The sequence below is a fragment of the Microplitis mediator genome, chromosome 7, assembly GCF_029852145.1.
Source record: "Microplitis mediator isolate UGA2020A chromosome 7, iyMicMedi2.1, whole genome shotgun sequence".
In the NCBI taxonomy this organism is placed as follows: domain Eukaryota; kingdom Metazoa; phylum Arthropoda; class Insecta; order Hymenoptera; family Braconidae; genus Microplitis; species Microplitis mediator.
The window spans coordinates 23147127-23161971 of record NC_079975.1 but is presented as its reverse complement, the minus strand read 5'-3'; the positions used below and the strand labels follow the sequence as shown (position 1 = coordinate 23161971).

Here is a 14845-nt window from a genome sequence, read left to right as displayed (position 1 = left end):
ATTTTTCCTGAGTTCTATTTACTTCTGACAAAAATTTAAATTTTTGAAAAGTTATTGAAATTTAAAGTCGTTCAAAATAAAATTTTCTAATTATTCAATAATTAGAGAATTTACGAATAACTCGGAGTTTCAAATTATCCGAAAGTTTTTGAATGATTTGTAACTTTTTAAATAACATAATTTGAATCGAAGAAATTCTAATTAGCTTTCAAATATTCCATTTTTATTTAATGGAGAGCTTAGTTTTTATAATGATCAAAAATAATTAATTCGTAGATTTGTGTCTTCAAAAAGTTACGAAAAAATTTGAAACTTTTCGAACTATTCGCCAATTTTCGAATTATTCGCAAGTCTTTGAATTATTTGTAACTTTTCAAATCCGCGATTCGAATCAAGGAAATTTTGATCAGCTTCAAATATTCAATTTTTCGTGTCTGAGTTCTATTTTCTTCTCACAAAAATTTGAATTATTCAAATAAATATTAAAATTTCGTCATTCGAAAGAAAATTTCAAATTATTCATAAATTTTCCAATAATTAGAAAATTTACAAATAACTCAGTTTCGAATTATCGGAAAATTTTTGAATTACTTGTAACTTTTCAAATCCTCGATTCGAATTAAGTAAATTTTGAACAGCTTTCAAATATTCAATTTTTCGTGCCTGAGTTCTATTTTCTTCTGACAAAAATTTGAATTATTCAAAAAAATATAAAAATTTCAAGTCATTCAAAAGAAAATTTCAAATTATTCATAAATTTTCCAATAATTAGAGAATTTACGAATAACTCAATTTCGAATCATCCGAAAATTTTCAGATTATTTGTAACTTTTCAAATCCTCGATTCGAATCAAGGAAATTTTGACCAGCTTTCAAATATTTAATTTCAAGTTGTTCAAAAGAAAATTTCAAATTATTCGTAAATTCAAATTGTTCGCGCGTCCCCTAATAATTACATAATTTTTCTCTTTCCCTAGATGAGAAAACCAGAAGTAAAGATGAATTAGGCGGCCCTATTCCGCTTGAAAGTGGAAATTGCGGCGGAGAATGGAAATATCCAAGAAGTTGTAACGTAAAAAATTTCACCTGCGAGTATTACATTCGGTGGAGTTACAAGACGAGGAAGGTGAGGAATATCTTTATACTCAAACATATATATATACACATTTTTGCTTTCTCTTTTTGCCATTACCACCATTAATACTCGTCCGTTGAGGAAAACAACTTTCATTATTCGGGTTTTTGCCGCAGAAAATGACTTTTATTTTTTTTTACGTAAAAATATATCCATAAATTATAATAAAATATATTTATGGGTTTGCTAATTATGTATATAAGTAATTACATATATTTTTTAATGCTTCAGGATCAAATAACGTTTACAATAAAAACTAAAAACACGGATACCTGGACGGGAATCGGATTTTCAGAAGACGACAAAATGACACAAACGGATGCTATATTAGGATGGGTTGACAAAACAAATGGACGAGCATTTGTTATGGACACTTGGATAAGTGGTTACAGTCTACCACTTTTAGATCCTTCCCAAGATATATACAATATAAGTGGTAATATTGAAAATGGCGTAACGACTCTAATGTTCTCCCGGAAACGCGCCACTAAAGACACTAAAGATTTCTCATTTACGGATGACCATTGTCTCTATATGATGTTCCCTGTGAAAGGCGGAATATTCAATGCTGTTAATAAAAAAATAAGAAAACATACACGAGTTCCGATCGTTTCATCAGAGCGTATTTGCGTTAAATCATGCGGCATTGAAGAGACTGATGATGATGATGACACGATGACTGCTGCACCTCCGGGAATTGACTATGAAGTTGAGGTAAAACTCGTTAACCTTGGCGACGGTTTCAAAACTTCACAATTTGGGACACAGGAATTCGAAATAACCTCCAATAGAATTTCGGGAGATTTTGAACCGACTTTCAAAAATAAAATTCCCGGGTTTTACGCGACACAACTCAGTGAACTTAAGAGGTAAAGTTTTTTTTTCTGCCGGTTATTTAAAAATTTTACTGATTAATGACTTTGAAGGTTAGCCGGGTTTTCATTGGCTTTAATCGGAATTCGCTGGAAGCGCCCTCGCACTGATTAAAATCTAGTTGATTTCAATTTAAAAATAATAATTATTATTTTCCAATTGGATTCGATAGAAAAATTTTAATTGGAAAATAATTTAAAAAATAAAATTATTGTTTATTTGTTGAAATCAATTGAATTTTAATTAAAATTTGTGGAGGCGCCTCGAGCGCAGTCATATTGACTTTCAATTGGAAAATGATATTTTTTTAAATTTCCAATCGGAAGTTGCCGATTGAATACGATTACAAATTTTCAATGAGTTTTTGATCGAAATGGAAAAAAATATAAATTGTTTTTACAGAAATGACGATAATGGAATAATTGCAAAAATGAATGTAATTATTGATAAAAATATTGATAAGGAACACGCTTCTAAACCGAGTGAAACTCTTATGCTGATTGAACAAGTTTTAAAAGAAGCTGTACTAACTGGAAAAATAGGATCTCTTCGCGTTGATCCAAATTATCTTGTAGTCAGACCGCCAATAGGTGAGTTAATTAATTTTTTCAAATAAAAATACAGTCGGACCTCGTTATAAGACTCCCCCCCGAAACCTTGCTCTAAGAGTGTGAATGTAGCAGACAAACAAATTTAAAATTATAAATAAATAGATTAAATAATTAATAAAATAAAATTAAAAAAAAATGCACTTAATAATTTTTGAATTTTTTAAATGCAGATTTTTTTTTAATTTAATTTTTTTAATTATTTACTCAGTTAATTTTTAATTTTAAATATGTCTGATGTCTGCTACATTCATACTCGTTGTTAGCTGACGTCTAATAATTTTTGATTTTTTTTCAAAACGATAAATTGAAAAAAAAAATTATTTGAAAATTTGCACTTATAGTTTTTTTAATTTTCTACATGTGCATATTTTTTTTTTTTTAATTAAACTGTTAAAAAAAATCGTTAATTGTCTGCTAACTTCAAAATAATCAGAAATTAACCGTCTAATAATTTTTGGATTTTTGAAAAACTGATAAACTATCGAAAAAAAAATTGCACTTTATTTTTTACTTTAGTTTTTTAAATTTTCTACATGTGCATATATTTAGTTTTTTTATTTTTTTAATTAAACTGTTTAAAAAAAAATTCAAAAATTTTTTATTATTTTCTACCTGGTGGAAATTTTTGGGAATTTTCTCTGAACAAGTCTTCAGAATTTTGAAAAAGTCTTTAAAACTTTGGAACTGAGTCTTCGGAGAAAATTCCCAAAAATTTCCACCAGAGCTAACTTCAGTATCATAAATTAGCCGACGTCTAATAATTTGGATTTTTCAAAAAATGATACATTATAAAAATTTTAAGAATTTTTTTCCCTACAGTCCCGAACTAGTCTTATAACGAGATCTGATTGTAATTAATTAATTAAATAATTTTTTTTTCTAAATAATTCAACAGGATACGAATTGAGCGAAGACAAAGAAAGAAATATCCAATCAAATGATTTGTTACTCGGCACAACAAAACTTTACCTCGTCATTGGATGTATTGCTGCTTTAATAGCATTAGCATTATTACAAGCCAGTTGTACTCTATACAAAGCAACTCGTAAAAGAATGACTAAGGTAAACAATTGTATTATATTTTTTTGTTTGTTTAGTTAGAGTGAATAATCAATACTCAAATAGTAGAAACCAATCAACAGTAATTGCTAATATTTATATTAAAAATTAAAACGCGCCTCGAATAGTAAAATAGTTGTGGCTGAAAATTCAATTTATTTTGTTGCACAACTCAATTGCGAAGCAATTAGATGTGTACTGAATGCTTACTCGGCCCAGCTGATTCACTTACGTAAAAATTATATTTACACATGCAAATATTCACGATACTGAAGTTTGGCGACGTTTAATAATTTTTGGATTTATTTTCAAAACAATAAATTATTAAAAAAAAATATTTGAAAAAATTGCACCTGTAGTTTTTTTACTTTTCTACATGTGCATTTTTTTAGTTTTTTTTTTAATTGATTTATTGATGAAAAATCCGAAAATTGTCAATTGTCTACTAACTTCAGGATCGTAAATTATTAAATTATCATTTTTTAAAACTATTTATGGGAAGGCATCAGTTGCCTACAATTTTTTTGCCGATTACATCAAATGCCTACAATATTTTTTCGTACATAATAAATGCATACTGCTCAGTTGCCTACCAAACTTTATTGCCTACAGTTCTATTGTGTACAAAAATAAAAAATATATATTCTAATTGCATACAAAAGTTATTGCACTGTTCTATTGCCTACTAAAAAAATATTTTATGATGTCCAATTGATTACTATTCAACTGTGTACCCATCAAAGAAATACATGATTAATGTAGATAAGCTTCTGATTTATTTACTAAGAAAATTAAGTACTTATTGATGAGAAATGATGAATGTTCAGGACCGATCATTAAAAAAAAAAAAACCTCAGATGATCTGAAAAATATCAGAACCACGGTAGTTTTCACAATAGCAACTGGAAACTTCAGTTAGTTTTCTATCAGATAATAGTGACCTAATCATGCCAAATATATATATATATATTAAAATAAGTAAAGGTAAGTTAATGCTTGAGACATTTAATATCTATGTGAAACTTTTAAAATAGTATAACTTGTCCAGTCTATCATAAGATACTGGGTTGAATCTCACAGCCGATGTAAGGAATGAAATGATTAGGTCACTACTATCTAATTGAAAATTTAATCAAGTTTCCAGTTACTATTGTGAAAACTACCATGGTTCTGATATTTTTCAGATCTGAGTTTTTTTTTTTTTTTCAAATGATCGATCCTGAACATTCATCATTTCTCATCAATAAGTACTTGATTTTCTTAGCAAATGAATCAGAATTTATCTACATTAATCATGTATTTCTCTGATGGGTACACAGTTGAATAGTAATCAATTGGACATCATAAAATATTTTTTTAGTAGGCAATAGAACAGTGCAATAACTTTTGTATGCAATTAGAATATATATTTTTTATTTTTGTACACAATAGAACTGTAGGCAATAAAGTTTGGTAGGCAACTGAGCAGTATGCATTTATTACGTACGAAAAAATATTGTAGGCATTTGATACAATCGGCAAAAAAATTGTAGGCAACTGATGACTTCCCCTATTTATAAATAATAAATACTACTCGAGACTCTTTAAATAAATTAATAATAATACAGAGAAAATGTAAATAATAATGAATTGTTGGTATATTCACTCTACTTAAACATTCTGTAACTAATTAAATAATAACTAAATTATTATTATAAATAAATAACAATTAGTACCTTGGGCACTTGCTGTATTTTTCCACATCTTCAATATTTTCATGCGCGTCCCTGTCTTGCCATATAAATTAATTTTGTTTATCACCGCGGGTTTGTTAATTTTATAACGCAATAATTAAAAAATTCTTTGAACTATAATGAAGTAAACAAAAAAAAAGGAGAATGTGAATGTGAAATAAATAAAAAAATTAATATGCCGGTCTCGGAATTAAAAGCATAAATTTACATTTAAATAATTGATGAAGTTCTGACATTAAAATTAAAGTCACGGATTTAAAAGCTTCGGATGCTCAAATACCTTTCAGAATATTTAACATCAAAGGTTTTAATAAATAAATTAGAAAAATATGTATATACATTTTTTACATCACGTCTCGAGAGGTTCATCTGATAGCCACAAATTAACCAATTATTTAAATGGAAATATAAATATAAAAACCACTCGAAAAATATCTTGCGGTGAATAAATTTATATATTTTTATTTTTTAAATAATAAATTATTAGTATCCTTGATGTTTATTTAAATAGAAACTAAACCGGTCTCATATAAAAAAAATTCGGCATGTGAAATTTCTAAACTTAAGACAAATTAGAACAGGTGGAACTTTTTTTGAACTTTTGTAATTTTGATAGTAAAAAAAAAAAAGTTTGTCCAGGACTTTCTCAAAAAAGAACGTTTTGAAAACGTACTCTTACTACATTTTATTCCGGTTTCGAAAAAGTTCGAAAATCTCAAATTTTGAACTTTTTTTTTTTATTCTTTTGGGTCTATTGTCTGTGTTAAAAAAATTCGTTCCAAAAAAGTTCGACATGTGGAACTTAAGACTGATCAGAACTTCAGTAGAACTTTTGTGATTTTGACAGTAAAAAACATGTTTATCTAAGACTATAAAAGCGAATTTTGAGTAAAAAAATAACGATTTTGAAACCAATCTTTCAAAATATATTTTTACTACATTTTACCCACGTTCCGAAAAAGTTTTCATTAAAACCAATAGTCCGATAAGAATAAAAAAACGTTCATAAAGTTCAAAATTTGCGGTTTTTGAACTTTTTCAAAACTAGGGTAAAATGTAGTAAAAATACGTTTCCAAAACCTTCTTTTTTTGACTCGAAATTCGTTCATATAAAATCCTAAATAAACGTTTCTTTTTTTTTTTATTATCAAACCTATAAAAGTTCTAATCTGTCTCAAGTTAAGAAGTTCTACATATCGAACTGTCTTGGAATCTTTTTGAAACGACTTTTTTTTTACACGGATGATTCCTAAGAACTGTTTTGAAACGCGGGTAAAATGTAATAAAAATACGTTTTAAGAAATATTTTTTACAAACGTTGTCTTTTACTCTAAATTTGCTCATATAAAATCCTAAATAAACTTTTTTTCTTACTATCAAAATTACAAAAGTTCGACATGTGAAACTTATAAACTTGAGATTAGAATTTCAAATGGGATTTTTTTTTAAGTTTCACATGTCGAACTTTTTTTTACACGTCTGGTTTCTAATAGGAACTATTTCGCAACGAGGGTAAAATGTAGTAAAAATACGTTTCGAAAAACTTCTTTTTTGACTCAATATTCGCTGATATAAAATCCTAGATAACATTTTTTTTTTTTACTATCAAAATTATAAAAGTTCTACTCGAAGTTCTAATCTGTCTCGAGCTTAGAATTTCTACATGTCGAACTTTTTGATTGAATTTTTTGAAACACGGGTAGTAGGTACTATTGATATACTTGAAATCGATTGTATTGCTTTGCTTGTTGTTGTTGCATGACCCGCGCTCTTCCTGACTACCGCTGGTATTGTATTAGAGGGTGTACTCACTGCCTTTGGTATCTTCTTCTACCCCGGCTGATCCAATTAATGGTACATCCGTGATGATGCGATCACATCAATACAATGATCATCATTACCATCATTATCATCAACATCACCGTCATCGACAACAGCCTCGACCTAATCATCACTATACGTCATCAAATATGCATCGAACTGTCCCACATTAAATTGATAGTCCACGTATCTAATGAATTATTGCTTTCATTTCCTTCAGGTACTCGCTATGTGCTTTTAAATCTTTACGTTCTCTACTTTATCTATCCATCCTCTTTTCTTTCTCTTCGTCTTTTTACTTAACATTTTATTTATTATTGTTGTGGTTAATTGTTATTAATATTATTTGTAATGTATATGGGTAAAAAAAATTTAAGTCCTGCGCAGGAACAATCATTAGAATTTTTACAGAATCCAGAAATTTGATTTTTTTTTTTTTTTTTCAGTAAATTTTGGAATTTTTTATACTCGAAAAAATGTGGAACTTTTTTTTCATAATTAAGTTTTTTTTTTAATTTTTAAATTTGAATTTTTATGGTGACAATTTTTTTTTTTTAATATAAATTTTAATAATTAAAAATTTAATTTAATAAAAATTCAAAATTCATAAATTTAATTATCCAAAGATTAATTTTTGAAAATTTTAATTATCAAAAATTTTAATTTCAATTTAATTGCTGATGACTAAAAAAATTTCAAATATCAGACCCGAGAATTAGTCATTAATATTTTAAATATTTCCGCAGTTTTTTTTATAAATTATATTTCAGTAAATTTTCATGTATTTTGTACTTTTTTATATCAAAAAAATGTATAACTCAATTTTTTAAAATAATTAAATTTTTATATTTGAATTTTTATGGTAAGAACAGAAATTTTTTTTTTCTTACAAAAAGTATTTAATTTTTATTGAAAATTCATATATTTATAAATTTTTAAAATTAAATTTAATAAAAGTTCAAAATTCATAAATTTAATTATTTAAAGTTCAATTTTTGAAAATTTGAATTATCAAAAATTTTAATTTAAATTTCATTGCTTAGATGACTAAAAAAATTTCAAATATCAGACCCGAGAATTAGTCATTAATATTTTAAATATTTCCGCGGTTTTTTTTATAAATTTTTTTTCAGTAAATTTTCATGTATTTTGTAATTTTTTATATAAAAAAATTGTAGAACTCAATTTTTTAAAATAATTAAATTGTTTTTTTGAATTTTTAAATTTGAATTTTTATGTTAACATAAATTTTTCTTTTCTTACAAAAAATATTTAATTTTTATTAAAAATTCATACATTCAAAATTTAATTTAATAAAAATTCAAAATTTATAAATTTAAATTTAAATTTCGGTAACGTAAAAATTGATCCAAAGACATATGATCCGCACGACATTATATCCACGGACAAATAATCCTTAAGACAATTCCTCCAAAAATACCTCATACATGTAAATCAACAATCGACAAAATTTCTTAAATATATATAAACTTAAATATATAAACTTATACGCTTGAAATAGTACGGTACCTTTTTTTCAGGGATTTTGTGGGCGTGTACATCAGGAAACACGGTAGCATCTCGCGCCAAGTACACGTTCAAACACTTGTATATGTGTGAAGTCTTATGGCGCGAGCCTACCGTGTATCTATACCGTAGACATAGTGGTATAAAATATATAAACCCATGCACTTGCAATAATACTGTACCATTTCAAAGAAAATCAGACGGTGACACGTAACCAAATCAGACTATTACTTGTTAGAAAATTTTCTGAATTAAAATATTTGAAAGAGTTCATGGTAATCTTACACACCATAATTGTCACTGGGATCAATTATCGTAAGGATAAATTATCGGCAGATCAATTATCCACGGATCAAATATCATACGGATCAAATGTCGCGGATCATTTGTCGTCGGATCATCGGCCCTGTCACCTAAAATTTCATTGCTCAGATGACTAAAAAATTTTCAAATATCAGCCTCGAGAATTTTTCCTTAACATTTTAAATATTTCGCGGTTTTTTTTAATTTTTCCAGTTCTCTAAAAACATCCAGCAGAAAATTTTTCCGCGCAAGACTTTTTTTTACTTTCATAAATAACTACAATATTTTTCATTTGTTTGTTACAGCAGGAGCGTTTGATCACGAATAATATGTGGAAAGATTATTCAACGGGTGCCAAGACAAATTTTGGTTTCGAAGCCTTTGAGACTGAAGAAAAAGTACCACCGCCTCCGGTGTCTAATCCTCCGAGAACAAGAGACGTAACAGACGGCGCAATAACTATGTCAGGTGGTGGAAAAAATATGATGGAAAAACATCGATTGAGTAGCAGCAGCAATGGTCATAATCATAATCACAGTCATAATCACAACCATAATAACAATAGTAGTAATAATAGCAACAGCCACCATCACAGTCATCAAATGTCATCTACACCACGAGCAACTTACAGTTTGCCTCGTGCTCCGGGTACTAGACAACCATCGCCACCACCACAACTTAGTTATTACACTCAAGACCGTAGAAATAATCGTAAGAGTAATAATAATGCTAATGGTAATTCACAATCGGGTCAACAACCCGACTTTTATTTCATGCCAAGTCAACGAAAATACAGCGGCGAGGTCGTTCGCGTTTATGTTGATTATGGAAATCAAAAACCTAAATAATTTACCCCCACTACACCAGTATTTGGAAAAATTTATTATTATTATTTTATTTATTTTTATAATTTCAAATTCCAATTACTTTTATTATTCCAATCTGGCTATTGTACATAATTTTAATTTTAATGTTAATTTTTTTTTATTAAGAAAAAAAAATTAAATTTACTCGTTTTTTTTTTGAATTTTATTTGTATAGATATATGGTGCTAATTTGTTAATTGTGTATATGAGAAAGTTTTGTTATTATTTTAATATATCGATATTTCTATTTTAAGTGTAAGTGTTTGCAAAACTTTATATTTCTTTTGAATATTTAATTTGATGATACTGAAGTTAGTTGACATTTAAAAATTTTCGGTTTCTTTTTCAAAACGATACTATGAAAAAAAAATATTTTTACAAACTGCACCGATAGATTTTAAAATTTTCTAGGGTGCATATTTTTAGTTTTTTTTTGTCATTTAAAAAAAAAAAAAAAAATTTGAAAAATTGTTAATCGTCTGTTAACTTCAGGATCATTTAATTTGTTGACTGGTCGTGAAGTAATGAGTCGATTATTAGTTCAAGTTGTTTAGTTTCTACATTTGACTTGACAGCTTGTAAAAATTGGAGTTGAGTTTGGAACTTTAAATATTTGTCGTTAAAAACAAGTTTTTTTTTTTTTATTTCGAGCTCTGATTAAATTGAATTTGTAAAAAAAATTATTTAAATTATAAACTTTTTCAGTTACTTAAAGTTTTTGTTCGTGAAATTAGAACTCAATCACTCATGTATTTGTATATTTATATTTAGTAAACTTTTATTAAATATAGATATACAAATACATGAAGTGATCGAGTACTAGTTGTCTGGTCCGGTACTGGGTCTTATGCCTTATTGTAATGAGCATGGAAAAATTATTTTTTTACATAATTTTTGAAATTATCGGTTCCCACTTGGATTTTTTATTGAAGTTGAGCAGTTTTCGGGTGACACCATTTGTTACTTAAGAATTTTAAAAAGTGTAAACCTGATATGAAATTCAAAAACGTAATTTTCTCATGTGGAGTTAAGAAGTTTTCTATTGGGAAGGATAATATATTTATCAAGATGATATTTAAGAAGAAATATATCGAAAAATGATATTATTAAGATATTTGAAGTAGAAATATCGATATTAATTATAAACGATAGTGTAAATAATAATAATGATATATATATATATATATATATATATATATATATATAAATATATATATAAATATATATAGTAAAAAAGGATTCGTCAAAGTGTAAAAAAAAGCGAATGTTAAAAATTCAACATTTGAATTTTTAACACTTTCAAGTATTAATTTAACAAGTGAATTTCTAACACTTTCGAGTGTTAATTTAACACTTGAAAGTATTACATTAACACTTAAATTTTCAACACTTTCAAGTACTATTTTAACACTTAAGAGTGTTAATTTAAAAATTTCAAGTGTTAATTTTACACTTTCAAGTGAAACTTTAACACTTGAATGTTTAATACTTTCAAGTATTAATTCAACACTTAAATTTTTAACACTTTCAAGTATTAATTTAACAAGTGAATTTGTAACATTATCGAGTGTTAAATTAACACTTGAATTTTAAAAACTTTCAAATATTATTTTAACACTTGAGAGTGTTAATTTAACAATTTCAAATGATACTTTAACACTTGAATTTTTAACACTTTCAAGTGTTAATTGAACACTTGAACTATTAACACTTTCAAGTATTAATTCAACACTTAAATTTTTAACACTTTCAAGTATTAATTTAACAAGTGAATTTGTAACATTATCGAGTGTTAAATTAACACTTGAATTTTAAAAACTTTCAAATATTATTTTAACACTTGAGAGTGTTAATTTAATAATTTCCAGTGATACTTTAACACTTGAATTTTTTACACTTTCAAGTGTTAATTCAAAACATGAATTATTAACACTTTCGAGTATTAATTACACATTTGAATTTTTAACACTTACAAGTTAAATTAACACTTGAATTTTTGTCACCCGAGCGTTAATTCAACACACCGTTATCATCTAGCTTAACCAGCTTCAATCAATCGATTTTTTAACACACAAAAATGTCATTTTATTCAAAATTAACACTTTTCAAATGTTACTCTCAAACCATCCCACAAAATGTGTTAAAAATACTCTCAACCATTACAATTTTCCCAGAATTTTCGGAAAAATTCTTTACTCTTAACACATACTCCTGTAGCTTTTTCTACACTACACATCTTAAAATAACACATGAATAAGTGTAAAACCAACGTTTTACACACGATATCTGCCGACTTTAACGAATCCTTTTTTACTGTAAATATATATATATATATATTTTGATCACGCATTTATATATTATAAATTATAAATAAGTATTATCTATTGAAAATAAAAAAAAACAAATAAATTTGTTGTTAAAATTTTTTGAAAAAGCGAATGAAAAAAATAAAAAAAAACCAAAATAATAAAAATACTCTTCGCCAAAGAGACTAATTAATAGTTAAAAAAAAAAGAACAATCAATAGTAATACTAAAAATAAATGAAAATTGATGATACTCATTAAATCCATTAATTGGTCATTAATACGAATTCCTTTATTTTAAAATATTTTTAATTAAAACGTTATTATCCTTAAGATTTAATAAGATAAATATTGTTTATTATTATTATTATTATTATATTCTAAAAAATAAAATAAGATATTTGTAAATGCACAAAAATTTATCTATGGCATTTATCAACGTGCAATAAAATACTTTTAATTATTATTATTTTTTATCGCATTTATCATTTTTTTCTTAATCTTTTGCTCAACAATTAATTATTTTTCTTTTTACATGTAGGAAGACAAAAATAAAACATCAATAAGCACATAATTAATACTAAGTCGCGTATAACTTTTTTAGAAACTGTATTATTATCAACAAATTAATATCAACATTATTATTATTATCATCAATAAAAACATTTTACTACAGTACGTAAATTTTTTTTTAAATTACCAACTAAAAAAAAAGTTATTCAGTAATTGGTTCGTAATGCTCATGATTTATTTTCAGTTAGTAGTTTTTTTTAGTGAAAGTACTGAATGAAGTTAATTAATTAATTAATTATAATTGACAATTATTTTATTAATGTCAAAGTTCACGTCTACAATTGACAAAAAAAATAATTACGACTAATTTTTTTTATTTCTGTTAAGGGAGAAAGGGATCTGAGGTACAAGAAAAAGAACAAATTTTTGTGATTTTTTTTTTCAGAGTAGTTTCGTTATTAAAATTTTTAAAATTTCTGACATTATTAAGCATCAGTCCAAGAATGTTCTGTGAAATTTTCATGAAAAAATATTGAAAAATAAGCCAGTGGTAGAGGGGAGAGACGAGTCACTAAAAAAAGTCTCCATGACTAGGGCCAGGATTTTTGCGTTACTTTAAAAATAATTAATAATTAGTGGTGTGAAATTTTTTAGATTACGGGGAAAATATTGGTCTTATTAAAAAATTTTTCAAACAAAAGTTGTAGGAAATTTTATTTTCTAAAGAAAATTTTTCTTACGATTTTTTTATACGACCAATATTTTCACCGTAATTTCAAAATTAAGATTTTCATAATTAACAAAAATTTGAATCATCCATTATGAATCTCAATTTTGGAATTACGGTGAAAATATTGGTCGTATAAAAAAATCATATGAGACATTTTTTTTATAAAAATAAATTTCCTACAACTTTTGTTTGAAAAGTTTTTTTATAGGACCAATATTTTCGCCGTAATATTAAACATTTAAACCATTCATTTCGAAGTTAAGGCAAAAATCTTGTCCTTACTCATGAGCCTCACCTGAAATAAAAAAACCAAAAAGATTTCTTTAGTACACAAGTTTATCTTAGATCTTAACAAAGAATTTTTTCTTGTTCAATAACTATTTATTTTTTAATTAAACAAAAGAAAGAATTTTTGGGAAAAATCAGATTTTTTTGATCGCGCCTTTACCAAAAATTCAAAAATGAATATTTTGTTTATTCCTTCGTTCAAATCCAAGATAAACTCATGTACTGAAGAAATCTTTTTGGTTTTTTGATTGCAGATGAGGCATGAGTTATCCTGCCTACGGCATAGAGATTTTTTTTTAGTGACTCGTCTCTCCCCTCTACCACTGGCTTATTTTTCAATATTTTTTTATGAAAATTTCACAGAATATTCTTGAGATGCTGCTTAATAATGTCACAAATTTTGAGAATTTTAATAACGAAGACTCTGAAAAAAAAATCACAAAAATCTCCTCTTTTTTTCGTACCTCAGACCCTTTCCCCTAAAAAAATGACTAAAAAAAATCTCTTAGATATTAAACTTGTAAATATAAATAACAATAATATTAATATTAATATTAATAATAATAATAGTGCACAGAGTGATTATTTAGACGTATTAATTAAAATAATGGTGCACTTAATTTAATAATGTTTTTTTTTTCCATTGCAATTGTATTAAAAATGCATGAATAATATGAAATACTTTATACTTTTTAATTATTTTAAATGTAGTTCTTCACAATGGAAGAAAATTACTGCGCTTACGAGAAATGGATCCTCGAACAAGGCACACTCGTGTGCAATTAATTAACTAACGTTATAGTATTTAATTGTTGACTCAAATTTTATTATTTAAAATTAAGATAACAGCAGCAGGGAGCAACGGCGGTATCCTTTTATTTACTTATTATTTTTTCTCGTCCTAGATTTTTTATTTATCAGCACTAGCAACATCCTCACATTTGTTCTCATCTTTAAATATTATACTGGAGCCTTAACACTGCCTTCTAATAATTTCAATTTTTTTTTTTTTAACATTACTTAGATTTCCGCTGCTTACTTTCTCTGTCTCACATCAGAGTCCTTGTTGGGCGTCGGCTTG

The 14845-nt window shown here is 26.4% G+C and overlaps 2 protein-coding genes across 6 annotated transcripts in view; one reads left to right on the top strand and one right to left on the bottom strand.

The window, feature by feature from the left end:
- Positions 1 to 10670, top strand: part of LOC130672435 (uncharacterized) — a 26045-nt gene extending 15375 nt beyond the window's left edge. For 2 of the 4 annotated variants that reach the window (XM_057477027.1, XM_057477031.1), the window contains 5 exons: positions 978 to 1126; positions 1367 to 2004; positions 2411 to 2598; positions 3515 to 3681; positions 9368 to 10670. In XM_057477027.1, the coding sequence (XP_057333010.1) occupies positions 978 to 1126; positions 1367 to 2004; positions 2411 to 2598; positions 3515 to 3681; positions 9368 to 9910 (1685 nt within the window). In that variant the 3' untranslated portion in view covers positions 9911 to 10670. Of the gene's footprint in view, positions 1 to 977; positions 1127 to 1366; positions 2005 to 2410; positions 2599 to 3514; positions 3682 to 7210; positions 7498 to 9367 lie in introns of those variants that run through there. The other 2 variants (XM_057477028.1, XM_057477030.1) reach the window with 2 other exon arrangements.
- The window catches only part of LOC130672436 (neuroplastin), a 30835-nt gene that overhangs the window by 4132 nt on the left and 11858 nt on the right, over positions 1 to 14845 (bottom strand). The window contains exon 6 of one of the 2 annotated variants that reach the window (XM_057477032.1): positions 10345 to 14845. The exons of the other annotated variant lie outside the window; for it this stretch is intronic. Coding sequence (XP_057333015.1) covers positions 14800 to 14845 — 46 coding nt within the window. The 3' untranslated portion in view covers positions 10345 to 14799. Of the gene's footprint in view, positions 1 to 10344 lie in introns of those variants that run through there. 2 annotated transcript variants of the gene reach the window in all.